Source organism: Crotalus tigris, unplaced genomic scaffold, assembly GCF_016545835.1.
Source record: "Crotalus tigris isolate CLP2741 ecotype Arizona unplaced genomic scaffold, ASM1654583v1 scf7180000018484.1034840, whole genome shotgun sequence".
Classification (NCBI taxonomy): Eukaryota; Metazoa; Chordata; class Lepidosauria; order Squamata; family Viperidae; genus Crotalus; species Crotalus tigris.
Genome location: NW_024097032.1, coordinates 633,734 through 657,471, shown reverse-complemented (window position 1 = coordinate 657,471; position 23,738 = coordinate 633,734). Strand labels below are relative to the sequence as shown.

The following is a 23,738-nucleotide window of genomic DNA, read 5'->3' as shown; positions in this document are numbered from 1 at the left end:
TCTTAAACATCACAGGGAAGTAGAAGCATCTCTGCTGTACCACATGCTTTGGCAGTAAATCCCAAAATAATTGTGCTATCAGTATCATATTTGCTTCTTTGGGGCGTTTGGTTCCCAATCATGCAGTCATGAATTCTTGATTATTGGAAGGAATCTAACCACATTTGCAGGTGTGAATTCTAAGCCAAGGGTTGCTTGAACATAGTTCATTAAATAAACCATAATTGGTTGGTTTCACACAACTCCTGTCTTTGAACTCCTGTCCTAAGCAGGAGTTGGACTAGAGCAGATACCTTTTGGGCACCAGGGACCGGTAGAGAGAAGTTTTTCTGCGGACTGGAGGGGACGTGGTTTTGTGTGCTGCCTGCATTCCGCGGATGGGGCTTTGCTTGTTTGTGCAGCCCGGTTGCTGGCATGCCACGGCCCGGTACCGGTACACAGACCTGGGGTTGGGGACCCCTGGACTAGAAGATGTCCAAGGTTTCTTCCAATTCTGTGATTCTCTGAACTTGCTAAGTTAAACAAATCATGCCCTTCCCCCTTGTGACTTAATAGTTTTACAAATAAAAGTGGGATTTGTATATTCTTCCTCTCTTAGCTTCTTTTTCTTCCTCTGTTGCTGTCAATATCCCCTTAAAGTAGTCTTCCCCAACTTTAGTGCTTCCCATAAGGTTGCATCATTGGGCACAACAACACATAATTCCTTAATCTCACAACACATGGACAGTCCCAACCTCAGTTTCAATTGGGAAACTGAATCTCCTAGGTAAGAATCAGGAAAAAATCACGCCCCCATCAAAACTGGCAAGACAAGCTACTGTATATAAAGAGGAAACAAAACCGACACTGTGAATATCCCAAGCTCAGTGGCCATACAGGTTTTTCAGTGGTATGTGGGGTCAATATTCTAAAAAGTAGGCAGGGATGGGTGAAACTAAGTCTAATATAATTTTAATTGGACTACAATGATGACATTAATTAAATCAGTTAATGTAAATAGTACGCCATGTATTTAATAATTTTCCTCTCTTGCTATGAAAAATACCATTTATCAACAGTATTTTGTTTTGGAGGTGACCTAAAACATTTGGGAAGAGAACCAATTCTATATACCTCCATTCTGATGCTTTTATTGACGATAAAAGTCACCCTCCCATCGTTTTATTTCATCAGTGTAACATGGATTAGGCTTGTGTTAATATTTTCCATATGGGTACATTCTTGCTCTCTGAAATTTGAACAGCGGGTTGTGGCTTAGCTTATATTCTGTAATTGAATCATGCAAGTTTGGATGGACTGGTCCTTGTGGCATTTTTGGAGAGAGTTCAAATACTACCCAGGACAGTTTTTCATCCAAGAGATCTTCTGAAATGAAAACTTGCAGGAAAATTGGTCTACCATTTAAGCTGTCTGTTTGGAATGTGACTTTCCAAATCAGACAATGTGATTGTCTGGATTTGTTTTCTCATTTTGTCTCTCATAGTTGAGGTCTACCTATGATGACAATTACAGGCCTCTCTCATCTTTTTAAGTGGGAGAACTTGCACAATTGGTGGCTGACTAAATACTTTTTTGCCCCACTGTATTGATATTCAAAATGCAAACTGATTTTTTTTATTAATAATATTTGAGCTGTAATAACTGGCAAACCCTGATATAGCACTTAAAAATAAGGAACAACAGGGTAGACAACTGACAATCTGTCTTGTGATTTTTACGCTATTCCTGATTCACTCTGTGTGGGTTTTTGTGGAGAACAAAGGAAACATTACACTCAGCAATTCAGGGTAACTGCTGTAAAGCAAATGAATTAGGAAATAGTGTGGAAAGTCCCACTGCTGCCAATCATCTTGTGGCTTTCACTTTCAGATTCTTCATCATTTTTTTTCTGTAAATATATATTTACAGAGAATATCAAAGTTTCTGAACATTTCCAGAAAGGGCAGTGTTTGGAAGATACATAATTCAATAAGCCACATATAAATTTAGTAACAGCTTTGTTTCTTATGCACTTGAATTTTAAATTTTGTCTTTAAGATTCAAGACAAGATCTTCACAAAGTATAAAAAACATGTTGTTAAACTTTGGTTTAATGAATAAACCTCCATTGGGCTGTCTTGTTCAGTGTAATAAAAATAATTAGTTTACAAACCAGTGTGGCTGAATTTTCACAGTATGCCAAAACCAAATAAGCCACTTCACTGGTATTTTACTTAATCCCTGGAGAGAAAAACATAAGATGGCATAGGATGAGGGAAAATATTTATTATTCAAGTTGAGGTACTTCTTGGGTTAAAAATTCCAAAGTGTTGATCAATTAATTTATAGATTTTGCAAGTCTGACAGTAGCAAATTGTTGAAGACGTCTTTAAATGTATAGATTATACACATGTGCAGTTTGAATGGCATCAGTATGGGAGTTGTTTGCCATTGCCTAACTTACCAAGCCTAAACTTTGTTTGGTTACTGGATACAGATGTAGTCAGTTAAGTGCTGCCATTTAGACAGAACCAATTAACTTTTCCTTGATTTCTAAAACAGTAATCAAAGTCAATTCGGCAGTTTCCCCAGAGCTGTCAGTATCTAAATTTCCAATTTTTCAGAAAATTATATAGAGCTGTCCCAAGATTAGCCTCCAATCTCTTCAAAGGAAAGCTAACATTCAGAAATAGACAGTATATTTATTATTCTTTAATAAACATGCAATAAGTTCTTTCTTGATTTGTGCCATAAATATTAAAGACCCTTTCTCTCATATGGTACCTCTATGTTAATTGTCTGAGGAGAACTAGATTGGTATACAGTCTTATGTAGAACATAGGTTAATCAAAAATTGAACAAGGCAAAGATTAATTGGATGCATTAGTAAGCTGGATTTCAGTCCAGGTTGTCATTTTGCCTTGAAATTGATGAAGATAACCAGCTGTTTTTTACCAATGAATTTTATGAGTTATCAATCCTGTTCGGTGTAAGAATTTGTCCTGGCAAGCACATGGGGCCATGAAATGGTATTTTTTTTAATTTAATCATTAGACTGTGATTGTATACTCACTTCTCTAAGAGGAACCCTTGATGAATTTAACGCAATGTATCTCCAAGGAGATAGGAAATGCGCTATTATTCTATTAATTCCACAAGGAAAGAAATAACACCAATTCCAGAGCTTATGGAATTTTCCCCTTTTTCTGGGAGTGGGAATAATAAAATTTTAGATGTTGAAGATTCAGTATCATTCCTAGTGTCATTAAACCTGCATTATATTAGCTATCCAGAGTGATTTTTAACACATCAGATAGAACCTGTACATTTTTGGACAGAAACATGAGGTTTATGTTTTAATAGGCTTAACATTACAAAAATATTTTCTGACCAGGTGGTTTCTATACAGACGTTGTGGGTTACCTAGATGTCCCTACCTTTGCAATATTTTTTCATGGTTTCTTCCATCTTTCTTCTCAAAACAGAGTCAAGGGAAGAAAGATGGGAAAGCTGCATGGTATGTTGTGATTGTTAGAGTATCAACTTTCTACCTGGAAGAGTAATGTCTGATATAAGAAGGGTCTTGTAACTTTTAAGGTCACTTCGTGGGAGCCACTTGTACAGGTTTTTTACTTTAAATTAAACAGCATCACATATGCCTTTGACAGATGTAGCATTAATTCCCCTTTGATCATATTTAGCTCCTGTGGATTTTCTGAGGACCTTTTAATAAGTAAACACTCTATGAATTTTGACGGAAATTGGGAAAGGTTCATCTTTGAAATAGAACTAAGTTTGCCTTGCAGTACTTCACTGTTTAATATGGCAGAGCAACAGCCATACAAACAACTGTCAAAATTAAAGCGTATGCTTCTGCTTAACCAAACAAACAGCTGGGTAACTATGCTTTGAAGACGTTGTTTCCATATCAGGCCAGGGAATCTGTTTTACATCAGGGCAAAGCTGCTGTCCTGGCATTGCTCAAACATAGTGCATGGCCATTTTTAGAACGGCACTGTGTGGGAATAGCTGTTATTGCTAAACCTGCTTAATGAAGGTTCCTTTTTTGTTTAACGTTTAGTTGTTTCTTACATTCAGTTGCTCTTAGACAGATGTAATGGGACCTCAGTATTTGGATAGTAAACCAAATAAGTTAAGAGTAGTTGCTTTCCTGAAAATGGTCCAAAAGGTTACTATAGGCATAGAATCCTATGCATTTGAATTTTTAATCCTGTCCAGTACAGTTTTCTTAATTCCTGTTACATTCCTAGAACTCCATTTAGGAATAAGTGAAATTATTTCATAACCAAGATGGGCATAATCCTTGGCCTCAGCACCTAATTCATTTACATTTAAAAATGCAAGGCCTTCCATTTCTTTTCCTGATTAGTTGTTAGAAGTTTATAAACCTGTATATCCTTATTATAGAATTTCATTCTTCAGGTTTTCTTGTATTTAACAACTTAAAGAGAATTTCATGATTTATGTTCATTGTTTTTAGAATAATAAATAGTATTTCTTTTCCAATCATTAAGGATGACTTTTTAGAGGGCACTGAATCATTTATTACATTTCCTGAATGTGGAAGACACAAGATTGTTAAATATGGGAGAGTACAATTTTTGAAATATTGAACAATTTATAATACCAAATTTTTCAGAGATACAATAACAAGTCCTGGATATAAATGAAAAGACAAAAGAAATTTTACATTTTGTCTTTAATTAGTTCTGTGAATTACAGATTTTGGTTGTCTGGAGATACAGATGGATATATGCAAATCCCATACTATATGGCACAAAATAGCCTTTGTTCTTCAATAATATTTATTAGATAGTTCAATAAATGTAAATCACTAAACTTGTACCCTAGAGATAAAATGCTGAATTAATCATAGCTGAAACCAAATATAACAGTCTCAGCAAGGTATTAGTAAACTGCAGGGAAGGCAAATTAGCTTTATATATATCCAGTACATTTTAATTTAGAACAATAGAGTGCCAAAATGCAACATGGAAATAGAAAGATCCTGAATATCATCTGGTTAAATGCAGAGGGGGTTGTTCATTTGAGTTAACAGAAGTACATTTCCCATAACAATTCCCGAAATTGTTACATTGAAAAATTAAATGATTCATTGAATGGAGTGGAAAGAAGGACCTCTATCATTCTTCTCTACACAAAGCTCCTTTCTCTAAATGAATGAACAAATACATAAATATTTACTGTAGACACCCTTTTGGGAACTATTCAGTGATCTCTCACGATGTTAAGAGGAGGTATTGGATAACCAATCATTTAACAATACAGATTTCAGTTGTTAGAAAAGAGTTCCAGATTATCTGGATATGGAATAAGAATGCATAGAGAACCAAAGTATTGTCAGAGACAGTAGTCTGGACTTGCACAAGGCTGGAGGATTCATGGCCATCACATCTGCACTACCCTTCCTTTCAGCTACCAATCTAGAAAGGAAAATGCTTAAGTTGTTTTGCATGAAGACCAAGTTCCAATATGAGCAAGTGATCAATTCAGAATAAACATTCTGTAAGAACTATTGTGCTGTATTCATAGGTTGTCAAGAGGTTGCTCCTTTTTTTTTTTTTTTACTTTTAGTATATTGGAGCCCTGAAAAATATTGGCATTTTAATAGATTTAATAATCATTGGTATAAAATACTTTCAGCCTAAATATAAAAAATGTCCGTGCAGCTTTTTCAGGTAGCTATGTTCAATTTCAGCAAAAAGTATGCAATTCATAGTCTTTGCAGTGCAATTCATTGTATTATTTTCTCCATTGCAAGGACATTTTTTTCAGCTTTCACTGTTTAAAGTTTCATAGCTTCCTGAATCTACTAAGGAAGGAGTTATCAATGCTAATAAGGACATTTTTTTAAACCTTGTACGGTTATATCCCCATGATGGAAAAGGTGAAATCTGGGTGTACCTGCATACAGAGTTTCTACAGATAGAGGGAGTGACATGCTTGTGCTCACATGTTCTGTATCTCAGTCTCTACTGAAGTAGAGAAGAAAATTCAGTGCCTTTACTGAAAGCAAAAGGAAAGCAAAACTGGAGTCCTTCTCCCATTACTGTAACCATATTGTTCATTTTTAAATAAACAAATGTAAGATTGCACTGAAGTTGGAAGCTGCATTTGGAAAATACATTAATCTTGCCTAAATAGCTGAAGAAGAACCCTGGTGGCACAGTGGTTAGAATGCAGTGCTGCAGGCTCACTCACTGCTCACTCCAGGAGTTCGATTCTGAATGGCTTAAGATTGACTCAGCCTTCCATCCTTCTGAGATTGGTAAAATGAGCACCCAGATTGTTGGGGACAATATGCTGATTCTGAAACCTCTTGGGGGGGGGCTGTAAAAGCACTATGAAGTGGTATATAAGTCTAAATGCTATTGTTATTGCACTAGGCAACATTTGCCAAACCCTCTACAGCAGGGGTCCCCAATCCCTAGTCCATGGACCTGTAGTGGTTTGTGAAGCATTGGGAACTGAGCTGCACAAGTGGCAGGCGAGCGCACAAAGCTTCATTTGCATAAGCGGCAAGTACTTGTGTGAAACCATCCCCCTCCACTGCCGCCACAACCAGTCCATGGAGCCAGAAAGATTGGGGACCCTGCTCTACCGGTTAAGGCCATATATATAAAAAAGGAGAATTTCATGCATATCTTATTTCCCTTTAAAACAAATCTTGATTTCTTCTGGAACACAAGCAGGGTGGTCATAAATGACTGCTATTCCTACAATAAACCCTATATTGCAGAGATCCAATGCTGCCCCTCACCACAAGCAACTCAGAAGCAGGCCAGAACCAATGTAGGGTTAATAATTGTTTGTCCTGTACAGAAAAATGGGAGGGGGAGCAACAAAATTCAGTTCCAGCAACCAATCCTTTCATGGAAGCCATGACAATACAAATCGGTATAAAGTCAAGATCTCTGCTATGGAAATTTCATTATGCTTTTTTGCAATATATGAAACTATGTTTGCTCAAATAAACTACATTTATTTTTAAAGGAAATGTCTTAAAATTTAATTTGGACACATTGCACAAAATACAGTAATTTTCAAACTGCCTTTCAGTTTGTCGCTGTAGAAACAGTAGAACCTCCAATAAAAGAATTATGCCGCAGGTCTCGTTGACAAATATCAAGAAGGGGATTTGGGGTGTTTAGTCTGCCAGAGTTGGTGGGCTCAGTAGAATGAAAGCTCAATTTATCCCTGTCTGCCTGACTTTAAGCAATATTTTGTATGCCCACTGGCTCAGACATTCTGACAGGAAATGCTATCCAACTCCCAAATTCCATAGAGAAAGTCCTACAGTCAAGATAAGAGTCATATATGGATTCCAGTAAGCAATAACACAAGAGGTTACTCCATGGGTTTAAAATGTTTTGCCTTATTCTCTTAGGTGGTGGTACTATATCCCAATAATTGGAAGAACATATCAACTTTTGTTTTAAATGAGAGATTAGTTCTTGGTTGAAGTTCTTGGTAGATTTGAACGATGAAAATGTCAGACTTTTAGAAAGCAATTGTACGTTTAATATTGTAGTTAGGCACAGTATTAAAATCCACACTGTGGATTTTGGATTACTTTGTACAATTGTGGATACTTTTGAGAATGGCCTGGAAGAATTGCTTCAGATCACAGATTAAAAAATGCCACTTTGTTAAGGAATCCACTCATTAAAGATCCTTAAAGCAGCAGCATCTTTTTTTTCCTGGGTCACACAGGACTGAAAAAAAATTGGGCTGCTTTAACAGCAGGCAGGGCCTGCACATGCATGAGGTCCCAACTGTTAGTGAATCATCCTTGATGCATGCATAGCACTATTAAGTTCACATAGAAAAAAATGAAGAGGGGCTCAACAGACTATTTCTTCCAGACCATTTCTCTCAGGCAGCAAAAATCCAGATGACCACTAGATGTCAACAAAAATACAGGTACTCAAAACTGACTATGAGCTTTCTATATCTGAATGAGCTTTCTTTCCTAAATTCTAAGTTATGAATTCAGCCTTCATTGTAGTAACATGGCCAAAATGCTCCATCATATTCATCACTATGAATTCAGCAATTACAGTGTAGACAAAAATATGGCCCACCAGTTTATAGATTACGGGCCAACCATTCAGTAGCAGCCATCAGAAATTTCAGTTTGTATCAGAATGCAAATTCCTTCCTATGAAAATTAAGTTTTGTGCCTAACTTTACTGCACTTTTGTCTAACTATTCTTTCTTTCTTTCTTTCTTTTAAATAGGACTATTCCTTATTCTAGGCTTGATCTTATATCCTGCTGGTTGGGGTTGTCAGAAGGCAATAAGCTATTGTGGACCTTATGCTTCAGCTTATAAACTTGGTGACTGTTCTTTAGGCTGGGCTTTCTACACTGCTATTGGTGGCACAGTCCTGACGTTCATCTGCGCAGTCTTCTCTGCCCAAGCTGAAATCGCCACCTCCAGCGACAAAGTCCAGGAGGAAATCGAAGAGGGAAAAAGCCTGATTTGTCTCCTATAACATACTCTTCTCCCAATTTTTTTTTTATTATCTCAAAACTAATGGATTTGAAGTAGCTACTTGGACTCTTATAGGGAGGAATGAAGACATGTACAGTAAGTGTTCTGGTAGTACAACATGATAGAAAGTTGAAAGGCACTGAATTCTAGACAGTATTAAAAAATGTGAAGTAGTGAGAATTCTGACACATGGATATGAAGGAATGCCACAAAGCAAACCTGCTGGCTTTCCAATTATGCTGCAAACAATTATTTCCATTTTGTCTTCACCAAGATGAATGATTATGAAGGATTTTTTAAAGAATAGCTTGAAATGTCAGGTTGTTTTCAGTACATATATTGTAAGATAACACAATCAGGTTCCAGTGTCAAAATGGCAAGCACTACGCTATTAAGTTACTCCATTGTATCTTTTCAGAAAGGTCATGAATATTAAACAAAAACAACCCCATAATATTCTGGGTTGTATGCAAGTGGCACATGGAAATAATGTATCTTAATAAAGAAGCAAGGATTCCAGTTGAAACTAGTTAATAAAATTTTCTTTAAGCAATATTTAAACATATTGCTCAAGACATACCCGAGGCATGGAACTATAACAATTTATGAGGGTAGCTTTGAGAAAATAAGCTAAATCACTTTTTCATTACAGATAAATAGTTCCATTATTTGATTAATCTAGGTAGATATGTATAGTTATGAGAAAAGTTTAGACTTTTGTATATCTAATACCGAACTCAAGATTTGTCTTCAAAAATAAGTATAGCCATCCTCTGCTATTGGTTTTAACCAAGGTCACTACTGGTCCTTTCCAAGTACTATCAGTTGCCTTTAAGTCCATTTCAAGTACAAACGGCCATCATGCTCATCTAACAACAGATACCATGTGCCTAAATTCTGACCATATGTTACTGAATGCTTTTGGGACTTTTTTAGTTGCATCTATAAGATAAGTATACTGATTGATTTTTCAAAAATGAGCCTTTTGCATTAGTAAAATATGTTAAAATGTTCTGAGAACGTAATGTACTGCAGTGATGGCTGTAGAAAAGAAATGATGGAAAAACTAATGCTTAATGTCCAGATCCTCAATTTTTAGATAAGCTTTATTAACACTGATATTTAATGTATCTTTTGATAGACAGAAATAATACATTGTAGTTTAAGTTGCCAGGATGAAATAACACATCAGATTCTGAATAGTAACTTATTTCTAGCATATCTTCTAAAATTAAAATTTGAATTCCAGTGAAAAGGAATGTACTGTACTGTTTAACTCAGGATTTTTGTGAATAGCCACTTTTTAAATCATTGCTATAAGTATTCCAAGGAGGCATTTGTGAATTAACTCTGTACATGCACATTTTACAACTTGTATTAATTCACTGAGCACTAACAGTGGTTTATGAGGGCTTAATTGAAGCCAAATTGCTTTTGCAGAATTGCTATCATAATATCTCTTGTTCAGAAACATGTTGCTCCCATGATAAAAAGCATGAAAAGGAGGCTGAACTGTTCATATTTAAAAATATTGAATACTGAAATTTACTAAGGAATTATGCAGACTGATCAATCTGATTATAAATTATGGTAATTGGCATGTTGTCCCTGAACGGCATCCAAGAAACGTCACCTATTCTGGAAATCTGGCAAATTAACTTTCCTAGTTTCAAATGTAAAATAAAAGATATAAGCCAAATTGTGGGCTGATACTGCTTACGGACGGATGCCTGAGAAATCCTCACTCATCATCCTTAAGCAGGGCTGGTGGGGCTGTGCTGGAGTTAACTCTAGCATAATTTTGCTTGAACCTTTAGTATAAAATTCCAGTTGGAGCACAAGAAATATTTATGCTGGTGTAATATGCAATTTATTTCTTTGATACTGTAACATTTCTATGTTGTAGAAATTAATTACTAAGATTTGACTAGAATCAAACATTTCAAGTTAGAGTACTTTTTAGTGTCTTTAAAAATACAGGACTAAACAAGGGTAGTCCTCGTTTAACTATGATAATTGGGATTGGCAACTCTGTCACTAAGTGATGTAGACATAAAGTGCAATGTCACATGACCACACGATTTTAATTTAAAATTCATAACCGGCTCTTCAGTGTTTTAAAGTTCTGCATTCTGAAAAGGCACTTTGGAAATTAGTTGAGAATAGCAGTTAAAGGAAAATAAATGTTGGCCTGATATGAAAATATTTTTTACATTTTTTCATTCTCATTGCCTTTCTATTTTGCTTTTGCAATCTCAAAATGATTGTTGAATATTAAAGTTTAGAACAGTTCAGCCGTTTTATAGCACATTTTAAAAATTAAAATCTGGGACAATATTCTCATGTTTCCTTCTTTGAATTGGCATCAAGAGAAAATCTATCAGATAGCTTTTACAAGACAATAGCAGAAATGATAGTTTCAAATTATACAGGACATTTTTTTAAAAAAGAAAAGGTACTAATCCCCAAAAACATTATTCTGCATACTTCTCTTCAAGCAACATTTATTAAAAATCACTCAAGTATATTCGTTGATTGTTCAGGAAATTTAAATAAAAAAATTAAGTTCCAATAGAAGAGAGTAAGCTTTCACATAAGCAAACATTATTTTACACAGGCATCCAGTATTATATAAGGGAAAATAATATAGGGTGATGCCTATGGGACATATGCATTATCTGTAAGCTATCTTTTCAGAATTGAATCTCATACATTTGATTACTCAAGTCAACTATAGGTGTCACTTTTCCAGATTTAAACATTTTTTTTTGCTGAGTAATAATATCCCAACACATTGTAATCCATTTTATTAGGAACACATTACAATAAAAGTGAATCATGATTTCATTAGAAAGATCACTTCATAATTATATAAAAAGATGGAATGGCTAGCTGTTTATTATATACTTCTGTGTCTCTAACCATCAGCCTCTCTGAAGCTTCTGAGTTTCAGGGTCCCTGGTGTGTTATGAGGCAGGAATAAAAAGGAAGGGAAACCAGGTAGAACCAAGCAGAAGACAGGTGGGCAGTGGGGAGAGAGGCAAGTAGGGAAAATTCACTTTTATTTTTCTAATTCCAATGCATTAACTTTGTTCTTTTTTTGGGGGGGACAGGTAGCAAATTGTGGTTATTTATAATCTTAATGAAATTTCCTCTGCAAGAGTTGCAAAACTCTTAATGTTGCAGAATCACAGCAAGATGCAGTATAACCGCTTGTTTGCTTTATAAACAAGGTTGAAAACATAGTAAACAGGAATGCATGTAGACTAGATAACATAGGCCCTGGCAAATCTTGGCACATATACTGGGTTTGTTTTCTAATTGTGGCATTGCTTTACTGTACTTAATATTTTAGCCACACCACCATCTCCATCTGATGCAGTTACCTTAAATCCTGCCTCAGAAATGCCCCCAAATAATTCTTTATGTGGGGCTACACATACTGCGTCTGATAACTGTGATCTTTGACTGAAGCTTCAGCCAATGAAATGTTAATGCATAAACTTTGGAACAAGTAGGGCTACCAGGTTGGAGCTGTAAAGATCCAGACAACCACAGATGATAGATTCAGAAAACTTATTGTTTCCATGACCTTCCAGATTTTTTACGGTCCAGATGTAGTAGCTCTATAATAACCATACACTGATATAGCATGTGCAAATCTACAATTATGATATACATTTCTGATAGCTGGAGTAACATTCTTTTTGTATTACTTCATAGTCTGTAAATTGGGAGTGATATTTGTGGAAAAACATATTGCACAATTATATCAATTGAATATACAGTATGACAACTTCAGGCTTACATGCAACATCCCATATACCTTTTGTATTTAAATAATTAGGCCACTGTATTCCAAACAAGCAAAAATGTGGTTTAAGAAATCTTTTCAATATGTCTTTAAATTTTTTAAAATTAAATATATTTTACAGAATACTATATTAACTTCATACAATGGCACATATGACTTCTTTTTAATACATACTACTTTAAATCAAGAAATGGTTAGTGATTAAACCTGTGTAAAGACAGCTCAAAATAAAATACTGTGGATAAATGATTTTATAACGTTTATTGTGTTATCTTCTGTTGAAATTTTCAAATAATTAATTCAAATTATAGTATGTATAATATGCAGTAAAGATTTTAAAACCAATTTGAAAGAATCCATATGTTTGTGGAAAAGGAAAGCTACTGCAATATTATTTAAATATTGCAATAAAATCTTTCTGTAGGGGAAAAATGGATGTTAAAAATACAGTGAAACCTTGATTTAACAGTCCAATTGGGGAGAAGGGATGTCTGTTATTTCTAATTGTCCATTAAATCAGAGTATATAATCTGTGGTGATATTATGCTAAGATATAAATTGCACATATTTTGCATTATAGCACATCATTTGTTTAATCTTATTAAGCAAATGATATATAAAAGTAAGATAGGTATATAATGGGAATTTTATCCGTGGCATCTGAAGTCTACTACACTCAGGTCTGTTAAATCAACACTTTACTGTATTGTAAAATCTTTTGAAATCTGATTATTCCAAGCGTACTAATTTATAGCATACTGTCTCAATGTGAAAAGTATTCACATATTTAAAAACTTATGAATTGATCAATATTAAAGAGAGAAAGTAAAAAGTCACTTGATGAGCTACAGTGTGCTAAAGAATATAGCTGTTGGGCTGGATTGCTAATTTAATTTTCTAAAATATTAGTAATTCTTTGTCTAATAAACCATAATTAACCCCTGAAGGTTTGTGTCAATTTATTTCTGGTTTTGTTATATTAGCAGTAACACAGTGTTCTCAAAGGTGCCTAAACCAGGCAATCTGTAAAAAAAAAAGGGGGCAAATTAAATTTTAATTAGTTTCTGAGTAAAAAAGAAAGGGTTGTATCTGCAGTATGCCAGACTTAGTCCACAAAAGGTTCTTTCATGATATGAGATGAGCTAACCAGGATACTAGATTTCTTTCTTCCAAACAAGTAGCCGTTTGAAGCCAACAATCTGGCAGTTCTTTGTTCAGTCACTTTTTTTCTCTGACAGCTGGAGCACACACTATCTCCACATATTACCAGAAGGATCACTGCTGTGCTACTTGGTCATGCTAAGCCAGAATTCTTTAGAAGGTTAGTTTTGTGGGCAAATACAACTGATGAAGCTGTTAGAATCAAATAGAAACAACTGGATAGCATAAATTTCATAAAAGGTTACAACTGTCTATCAAAACATTGGGTAAATAACTTTATAACAGATTCACCTCTTTTCAAATGCTATGTGCTAGAAAAGACAAAAGTTCAGAAAGATTATGGAATGACTTTACCAGTTCTCTAAATCTAATTTTCTTTTCACTTTCTCCTCATAAATTGTGTACAAATGACTAACAAATATACCTTGTTATTCCTTTTATGATGCAGTATTCACATGAAGATAATTAATACTATGAAATAATCTTACACACCCTTGAACTCCTGCTTCCTAGGTCATGGTTTCTATGATTTCCAGTGAAATGCAAATTCTGCATCAATACAGGAAATGTTATGGTCAATTATTATATGGAAGAAAAGCCAGTAATTGGAATAATTAAATAATTTCCATAGCTTTTTGATAATCAGAGGAACTCAACACATGAAATACATTTATTCTAACAATGCACTTTAAAAAGTTTTCACTGAACACTGAAAACAAAACAAGCTATTATTTCAAACTATTCTAGAAAACTTGGAAAAAACCCTGATGTCACATGTTCTGACTAATGAAGCACTTCAAAGAACTTTCAGGCATGTTTCCTAAAGTTTTTATTGCAAAGCTACAATTTTGCCGGTCACCATGATGGACGGGTTGATGCCAGAATCTGATTTCCTTTGCTGGCATCAAGCTTTTCTTGCTAAACCCCTCCCTTCGCATGCAGTCACAGGTCATATTATCCAATTAGTGTGAAGGTCAAAAGTTTACTTCCTCTTTCTTTCCTGGGCTTTTCCCCCCCACTCTAAGCTAAGTATTAACCCAATAAATACCAGACAGTTTTGCATATTGTCAAAGCAAGAATATACAGTATTTGCAGCATTGACACCTACATTATTATGATGCAGCTTCTCATTAATGTACTCTACTGAAAAATTAATTTTACATTTTTCATGTCACTTTGCAAGCTATAAATTTTTGCTTTTGAAAAAGAATGAGTTGAACATCACAACATGGAATGTTTTTCATTGCTTCCTTATTGGCCATTGGTAGTACAAATTTATACAGCAAGCTATGAAAAAGGAATTCATCTGCCATTACTGATTTGCAGTTTACTCCAACTGTAAACAGATCAGCAATTCTTTGTTTCCGGGGGAAACACTAATTGCTTATAGGAACAGTTTTGTAGAAATGGCCAATCTTCATTTGTTTTCCTACATTGATAGATAGAGTACAGAATAACTTTCCTTTTTTTAAAAGAAAGTTCTGAATCCTAATCCTTTGTTAGAGTACTTTACTCAGAAACATACTACAGGTATTTTAACATATATAGTATTATCAAGTAATACCCCAAAAGATAAGTAAACGTCTATTTCTACTAGAATATAAGTTCTAGTTTCCTGATTCTTGCCATGTAAACGCTTACCATCAATCAACCCAACTGCATATCCTCCATTTATAATGACATGGTTATAATGTTGTGAGAATGCTCTTACTGTTATTGTTAACACACAAATACAAAGTTTGGTTACAAGTATTGGTCATCTACCCGTTTTTTTTAAAAAAAGTGATTTTCTACAGTGAGGAAGACTTTTAGATACTTTAAAAAGTGAACTGCGTGATGACATTTTCTTTCCTACATGGCTCAGAAGACAGCCTTTGAGAAGGGAAAACAGAAGAAAACGACACCAGTGATATATTAAAGAGCAAGTGATAGGCTCTATATTGTGACCATTATAAGTAACTTCACTGCTATACAAAGGATTAACAATAAAGTGGCCAATCACAAGTGTAACAAAAATAACATTCAACACCCCTCTATTCAAAACAAATACCAGGAAATAGTTTCGGTTTTCAAAGGTTCTGTTTTACTTCCAAAGCTTCCTCTAATAACACCTATCAATTGCATAAATTTCAATAATTTTTCTTTTTAAATCTCCCATTTACATCACAGAAACAAAACACAACCAAGTATTTCCTTGAAAACCAAGCCCAGCTTTTGATTGTTCTTTCAATGAGTTGTTCTGCAGGCAGGCTTAGCTTTGCCAGTGATGCAAATTGTAGAATTTATATACATAATACAAAAAACTCAACTCCCTGGTCCAGCGTTAATTATTCATAATTACATGTGAGTAATAATGCCAGAATAAAAATGTGGAATGCTACTGATGTTGATCCACATGACAATGTTCCAAATAAATCTTCATCCACATTCTGCCTCCAGGACTAGAGCTGAACTGGGACAAAAACCTAGTATTTACTGTACATATTAGCCTTTTGGTATTTTATCTTGCATTTTACAAAAGACCCTACTTTATTTTTTAAACTATACAGAGCAAATAATCAGGAATCATTTTATTCTATGTCACTGAAATGATACAATAAATATGCAGAACTACCCAGACATGCAGTATCACAGTATCTGTGTGCATTTATACAGAATTGTCACATTCACAAGGATGGCAAAGCATCACTAGTAATTTACAAAATATACAGACTTTCCTCACCTAAATATCTCCAATGCCAAAATTAGAAATGAAAAACAATTGACATTCTAGTATGACCTAAAAACCATTACAACTGGGTGTTTACAAAATTAGTGTAGTAATAGGTGTAGACTTGTTCACCAACAGACTTTGATAGCATTTGTTTGTTAAATATTTAACATACAACAGCCTTCTGTCATAGTGAACAATAAGAAATTGCGAATAATAGTTTACTCATTACATTAATTTTGATTTAATCTGGAAGAATAAGTTCATTATGTGTCCATATGAGTCCATTTTTTTTATTATGGTTTAGAAGAATGAAAATGGACATTATAATCAACATGTGTTCTACCTGCTGGAACTAACATGACTACCAGACCTACTGCAAATTAGGCCCACATTTATATATTTCAAGTTTCAATCTGCTTTATCACCTGAGAAAAATTAGATCCTTTAATAAATGTGAACACAGTTTCCTCAGTAAGATTTAAATGATTAGCAATTAAAGTGGCCATGCGTTAGGGATCAAGGATTGAAATAAATACATGAAAAAGAAATAAAACATCTACTTTATTAATTCTGTAAATTTTATACACTGTTAACTGCCTGAAGTCTCTGGAGCTGGGTGAGATATAAACATTAGTATGTAAGTAAAAGTAAAGAAAGGAACAAAGAAAAGATCGTAAATACTGAAATCCAATAGTAATCCAAGATAATTAAAAGGCTAGGAAACACCTGGCTTCCAAGAACGGATTTAAGTCTCCAGAATGTGACCAATTACATTCAAGAGTTCTGAAAGAGCCTGCAAATGTCATCTAGGAGCCCTTATGATCTTTAAGAAATCATGGCTGGAATCACAGGGTTGGAGAAGGGCAAATGTTATTCCCGTGGAGTCCTTGGTGCTCTCTGAGCTTGGTAATTTTCTTGCAAACATTCATTCTCAAACTAGGTAACATCATCAGTGTTAGTATGGAGTGGGGTTTGTTTTTCTTTTATATACTACACTGTCATGAGTGAGCTTGGTGATTTCTTGATTAGGCTGTTCTTTACAGTTAGTTTGTATTCACTGGCGATTCCTTGATTGGAATATTGTTTATTTCTTGATTGTTGGTCTAGTGTTAATTTCTGCTCATATGGGTGTTGTTTGCTGGTGACGAAACCCCACTCTCTTCCAGCACTGAAGATATTACCTAGTTTGCTGATGAAATGTTCGTAAGAAAACAGCTAAGCTCAGAGAGCACCAAGGACCCCACTGCTCAACTCTGTAATACAAATAGGTAAAAGTTTCTCCTGTCCAGTCGTGTCCAACTCAAGGACACAGTGTTCATCTTTGTTTCTTGGCCAAGGGATCCAGCATTGTCCAAAGACATTTTCCGTGGTCATGTGGCCAGCATGTCAAAGGTGTACCAAATGCTGCTACTTTCCCACTGAAGTGGTATCAATCTACTTACATTTGCATGCTTTCAAACTGCTAGGTCGGCAGGAGATGGAGCAAAAAACAGGAGCTCACCCCATTGCACAGTACTGAGGTCTCAAATCTGGGCTGTCAGCTTTCCAGGTGACAAGCTTTCATCTGAGCCATTGTGCCCCATGTGAGATACAAATATCTCTTCTAAATATTATTCCTGCCCCCCCCCCAAAGAAAACTCTGGCCAGCTTGATGTCAATACTCAGAGAATTCCTAGAATAATTAAGCAATGGGTTTATGTACATTTTTTGAGTATTTAGGAAAGGTACATTTATTAATAAATCATGCTAACCTAACCCAGTGCCTCTTTCTGATAATAATAATAATAATAATAATAATAATAATAATGATGATGATGATGATGATGATGATGATGATGATGATGATGATGGAAGGGACCTTGGAGGTCATCTAGTCCAACCCCTGCTCAGGTAGGAAACCCTATACCATTTCGGACAAATGGCTGTCATGTAGAAATCAGGCCAGGATTGATCAGAATTGTTCCAAAAGACAAATAATGGATTTAGATTACAAGGAAGCAAAGTTCAGCCAGAGATCAAGGAAAATAGTAAAAGCTATTCAACAATGGAACAAGACTGCCTTGGGAAGTGGTGGACTCTTCCCTGCATATTCAGAGCCAGGATAGCCGTTGTTAGGATTCTACAAAATTCCCAGCCAGTCAGGAAGCCCACACATCTTAAAATTGCCAAGGTTGAGAAAGACTGGATCAGGTGCCATCTAAGGTCCTCTCCAAACATTACAACCTGAGATTCTACGGAACATGTTAAAGACGACATGTTTGCACTCCAGGTGGGGAAATTTAGAACATGATGAATTATTTTTTTTCAAATTAATGTTATATCAGAATTCAAGAAAATCAAATTCGCCACTATAGTATGTTACCCAATAGAAAAATAAAAATCTCTTAATGACAGGAATGGAATACCATTCAAGTGGTTAATCCATAGTATGTTTCAAATTATCATATATTAACACCTAGAATTTAGAAACTCAAAAAGGAAACAGTGACCTCAAGAGGTAATTAATAGAATATGAATTAAAATAACAAAAAGCTGCCATATAGCACCACACTAGACTAATTGTGATAAAGTATATCTTCAATTTGCATTTAATAAAATGCACATTCAGATTAAATCTTATATGAAGGCTGAAGTATGTTAAAAGAATTCAAGTACATAATTATCAATGTTTAAAAGCCTGATTAGGGTCTATAGTAATGTTAAAAATTTAAATAAGTTACTGAATATTCAGATGTTTATACAAATACTAAACAGAGTGACTGACAAGACTAATGATATAATAGCATTAAACACAAATGCACACTTTAAAAATGTCAAAATTCTGAAGCACAAAATAAATTCCACTACAATTTAACATAAGTCAGAATGGACTAGCTATTATTAGTGTTTTAAATATTGCTAAACAGATTCTGTTTAGAAATATGTGCTTCCTAATCATGAATAGTGAAATCAAAAAGAACAAATATAACAACTCTGCCTCAGTTAAAACATAATTCTTTTCACTTCATGTTGCATTACTTGAATGAAGATATCTGTTAGCACACTATATACACCATGAAAACAGATCTTAACAAATACTATAACCAGACTGATAGACAATTTGTGGACCAGAACACTAGTGCAGCATGGTCAAAAAATTTTCATGCAGACTCCGAGTATTAAAAAAATCTATTCTCCTAAAAAAAGAATTTACATTATCTATCATACTTATTTTAAGCTTACGTCTGTCCTTCATCAGCTGCTGGAGCTACAAAGCAGCAGCTAAAAGTTAATGTTCAAAATTGTCAGCTACTTTTGTTTCTTACGAAAACAGGGAAGCAAAGTGTTATGAACAGGGTTAATTCAAAGTGCTTTTCTCAAGTCAGGAGGAACAGTTCCACGGAGAGCGACACACCATGGAAAAACAAAATCATTTGCTTATCTCAGAAGCTAAACTTTTAGTACAAATTTTAAAACTACTGTTTTAATTTTCATCAAATATCATGTACCTCCAAAAATATGGAGAAAAAAAAATAACTATTGTAAGGTAATAGAGTAGCTAGGAAGAACTTCTCATTACAAAATTCTAAAAGGAATGAAATGATCTTTTTCTGTCTTAGCCCATGCACAGCTGAAAAGACATACATGCTGTGTGCATTTTAAACATAAGTCTTTAGGGACTGAAAAATAAAGGACAGCCAGAAATTTGTAATGTGTTTCATTTCTTTTGTCTATATTTGATTACCCTTGAAAGCATTTTGAGCAGCACTGGTTGCTGCTGTTGAGGCAGCACTTGCTGCAGCAGTTTGTACAGTTTTGTTGGACATCACACCCGTTGCAAATTCTTGTTGGGCCTTCTCAAAACTTGCTCCAGTTGTACGATATAAACCATGTACCTATAAAGAAGGCCAAAGAGAAAATTTGAGGCATGATTCAAGACGTACCCATTATACAGAATTTAACCAAAAGTTTTAGGCCCCCAATTAAAAGGAAAATGCTGAATTTAACCACCACTTTCAGTCATGGCACGGACTTTGAGATGGCCTACAATATTTGCAGACATTGCAAACTCTTGATTTTTCTTCTTTGTCCAATGTTTTTACTTTTTACAAAACATAAGCATTATTTGCTTAAAAACGTTACAACATACTTCCATCATTTTGACACCACTGTGACTTGTTATAAACACCATTATATATAATTGCATCCTAACTAAGGTAAAGATAAAGGAATCCCTGTGTGTTTTATTTTGCTAGTCGTAGCCAAGTTTAGAGGGTAGTGGTCATCTCTGTTTCTAGGCCACTGAGCCAGCACTGTCCAAAGGTGTTTCCGAGGTCATATGGTCAGCATGACATCAAGCCGCAGAGCATGTGGCAAAACACGGAATGTTGTTACCTTCCCATCGAAGTGGTACCTATTTATCTACTTGCATTTATATGCTTTTGAACTGCTAGGTTGGCAGGAGCTGGGGCACGTGACAGGAGCTCAGTCTGTCACGCAGTGGTAGGACTCGAACTGCTGGAGCACAGACCTTTTAAGCCACTGAGTCGCCCTATATCCTAAGTAAAGCCAAATAAATAAAATTGATTTCTTAGCATACAGTGGGGCAAAAAAGTATTTAGTCAGCTACCAATTGTGCAAGTTCTCCCACTTAAAAAGATGAGAGAGGCCTGTAATTGTCATCATAGGTAGACCTCAACTATGAGAGACAAAATGAGAAAACAAATCCAGACAATCACATTGTCTGATTTGGAAATAATTTATTTGCAAATTATGGCGGAAAATAAGTATTTGGTCACCTACTACAAACAAGCAAGATTTCTGGCTCTCACAGACCTGTAACTTCTTCTTTAAGAGTCTCCTTTGTCCTCCACTCATTACCTGTATTAATGGCACCTGTTTGAACTTGTTATCAGTATAAAAGACACCTGTCCACAACCTCAAACAGTCACACTCCAAACTCCACTATGGTGAAGACCAAAGTGCTGTCAAAGGACACCAGAAACAAAATTGTAGACTTGCACCAGGCTGGGAAGACTGAATCTGCAATAGGCAAGCAGCTTGGTGTGAAGAAATCAACTGTGGGAGCAATAATTAGAAAATGGAAGACATACAAGACCACTGATAATCTCCCTTGATCTGGGGCTCCACGCAAGATCTCACCCCATGGGGTCAACATGATTACAAGAACGGTGAACAAAAATCCCAGAACCACACGGGGGGACCTAGGGAATGACCTGCAGAGAGCTGGGACCAACGTAACAAAGGCAACCATCAGTAACACACTACGCCGCCAGGGACTCAGATCCTGCAGTGCCAGACGTGTCACCCTGCTTAAGCCAGTACATGTCTGGCCCGTCTGAAGTTTGCTAGAGAGCATTTGGATGATCCAGAAGAGGATTGGGAGAATGTCCTATGTCAGATGAAACCAAAGTAGAACTGTTTGGTAGAAACACAACTCGTCGTGTTTGGAGGAGAGAGAATGCTGAGTTGCATCCAAAGAACACCATACCTACTGTGAAGCATGGGGGTGGCAACATCATGCTTTGGGGCTGTTTGTCTGCAAAGGGACCAGGACAACTGATCCGTATACAGGAAAGAATGAATGGGGCCATGTATCGTGAGATTTTGAGTGCAAACCTTCTTCCATCAGCAAGGACATTGAAGATGAAACATGGCTGGGTCTTTCAGCATGACAATGATCCCAAACACACCGCCTGGGCAATGAAAGAGTGGCTTCGTAAGAAGCATTTCAAGGTCTGGAGTGGCCTAGCCAGTCTCCAGATCTCAACCCCATAGAAAACCTTTGGAGGGAGTTGAAAGTCCGTGTTGCCCAGCGACAGCCCCAAAACATCACTACTCTAGACGAGATCTGCATGGAGGAATGGGCCAACATACCAGCAACAGTGTGTGCCAACCTTGTGAAGACTTACAGAAAATGTTTGACCTCTGTCATTGCCAACAAAGGATATATAACAAAGTATTGAGATGATCTTTTGATATTGACCACATACTTATTTTCCACCATAATTTGCAAATAAATTCTTTCCAAATCAAACAATGTGATTGTCTGGATTTGTTTTCTCATTTTGTCTCTCATAGTTGAGGTCTACCTATGATGACAATTACAGGCCTCTCTCCTCTTTTTAAGTGGGAGAACTTGCACAATTGGTGGCTGACTAAATACTTTTTTGCTCCACTGTGTATGTCAACAGGAGTATATTAGACATCTATGAACACTGATTTTCATGGATAGAAGTTATTATGGTTCAAAGAAACATCCTATATGGCGATTTTAGATCATCATGATAAATCAAACAGGATGAATATTATAAGTAAGAAACTGGTAATGGGCCTAATAGGTTCTGCCTGCTGAACAAATACATGGAGCTGAGAAACGTTGAAAAAAATTCACCAAATACGAAGCGAAATTTAACTGAAATCTTTTGATAGAAATAGGTATTTGATATGCACAGAGCTAAGTTGGAAAGCCAGAGTGGAATGATACCCTTTTGTTTTAGCCTAACAACTTTTAATTATAGTAGACTAAAATCAAATAAAAACTTTTCACACGTTTAAAAATCTCTTCTAAATTACCAACAATTCCTTGAACATGCTGGCTGAAGTTAACAGATTAGTGCTTGAAGTCAGTACTTGACAAAGAGAAAAGTATTCCCTAATAATTTTTTAGATCCAATTTATTTTAAGGGAGGTGCTTTAGCTAGTTAAAATACTGTTGATATTTCAACTCACAGGAATAAGTTTTTTCTTTTTTTTTTCTGGCATGCCTATTGCACTATGGCAGAAGGTAGTCTAGTTGTAAGCAGAAACTATGACCCCTAGTGGTCAAATAAAAAAGGCCACACAATATTTCAATGACACCTATTATAACAATTGAAAAAATGGAAACTGAATCTATTTGAGGTGTATCAAAGGACAATTTCTGTTTACCAGCCTCTAAACATTAAAGTAATATAGTATATATTATTAAGGGCCAGAACTCAGATGACTCAGACGCAGAGGAAAAGGCTCCAGCAGAACCTGCAGAATTCAGCCTCAGAAGACAAAGAGCCAAGTATTACCTGAGGTTGATCAAACACAGGCACCACAGATAGAACAGCCAGATTACCATGATCCAAGACTACCCAGCCCCACACACAGTGAATAGAATACAGAGCAGAGCAGAGTTATTCTATGAGGCTCCTTGCCAAGCAAGTTATCAGTATAAAAGATACTGATATCGATCATGGTATCCTTCTGCGTTATCTCGGAGAGGTGGGGGTGGGCGGCACCGTATTGCGGTGGTTCTCCCCCTACCTCTCCGACAGGTCGCAGTCGGTGTTGGCGGGCGGACAGAGATCGACCCCTAGGCGCCTCGATTATGGGGTGCCTCAGGGCTCGGTCCTGTCCCCCCTCCTTTTTAACATCTACATGAAACCGCTGGGTGAGATCATTCGGCGACACGGGGTGAGGTATCATCAGTACGCGGATGATACCCAATTATATATCTCCACCCCGTGTCCTTTCAGTGAAGCAGTCGACGTGATGTGCCGG

The 23,738-nt window shown here is 35.9% G+C and overlaps 2 protein-coding genes across 8 annotated transcripts in view; one reads left to right on the top strand and one right to left on the bottom strand.

The window, feature by feature from the left end:
- The window catches only part of LHFPL2 (LHFPL tetraspan subfamily member 2), an 89,832-nt gene extending 76,555 nt beyond the window's left edge, over positions 1-13,277 (top strand). For all 7 annotated transcript variants that reach the window (XM_039352820.1, XM_039352822.1, XM_039352826.1 and 4 more), the window contains one exon: positions 8,262-13,277. In XM_039352820.1, the coding sequence (XP_039208754.1) occupies positions 8,262-8,518 (257 nt within the window). In that variant the 3' untranslated portion in view covers positions 8,519-13,277. The remainder of the gene's footprint in view (positions 1-8,261) is intronic.
- Positions 13,278-15,552: 2,275 nt separating this feature from the next.
- SCAMP1 (secretory carrier membrane protein 1) overlaps positions 15,553-23,738 on the bottom strand; it is a 33,747-nt gene continuing 25,561 nt past the window's right edge. The window contains exon 9 of the mRNA XM_039352819.1: positions 15,553-20,080. Within this exon, the coding sequence (XP_039208753.1) occupies positions 19,916-20,080 (165 nt within the window). The 3' untranslated portion in view covers positions 15,553-19,915. The remainder of the gene's footprint in view (positions 20,081-23,738) is intronic.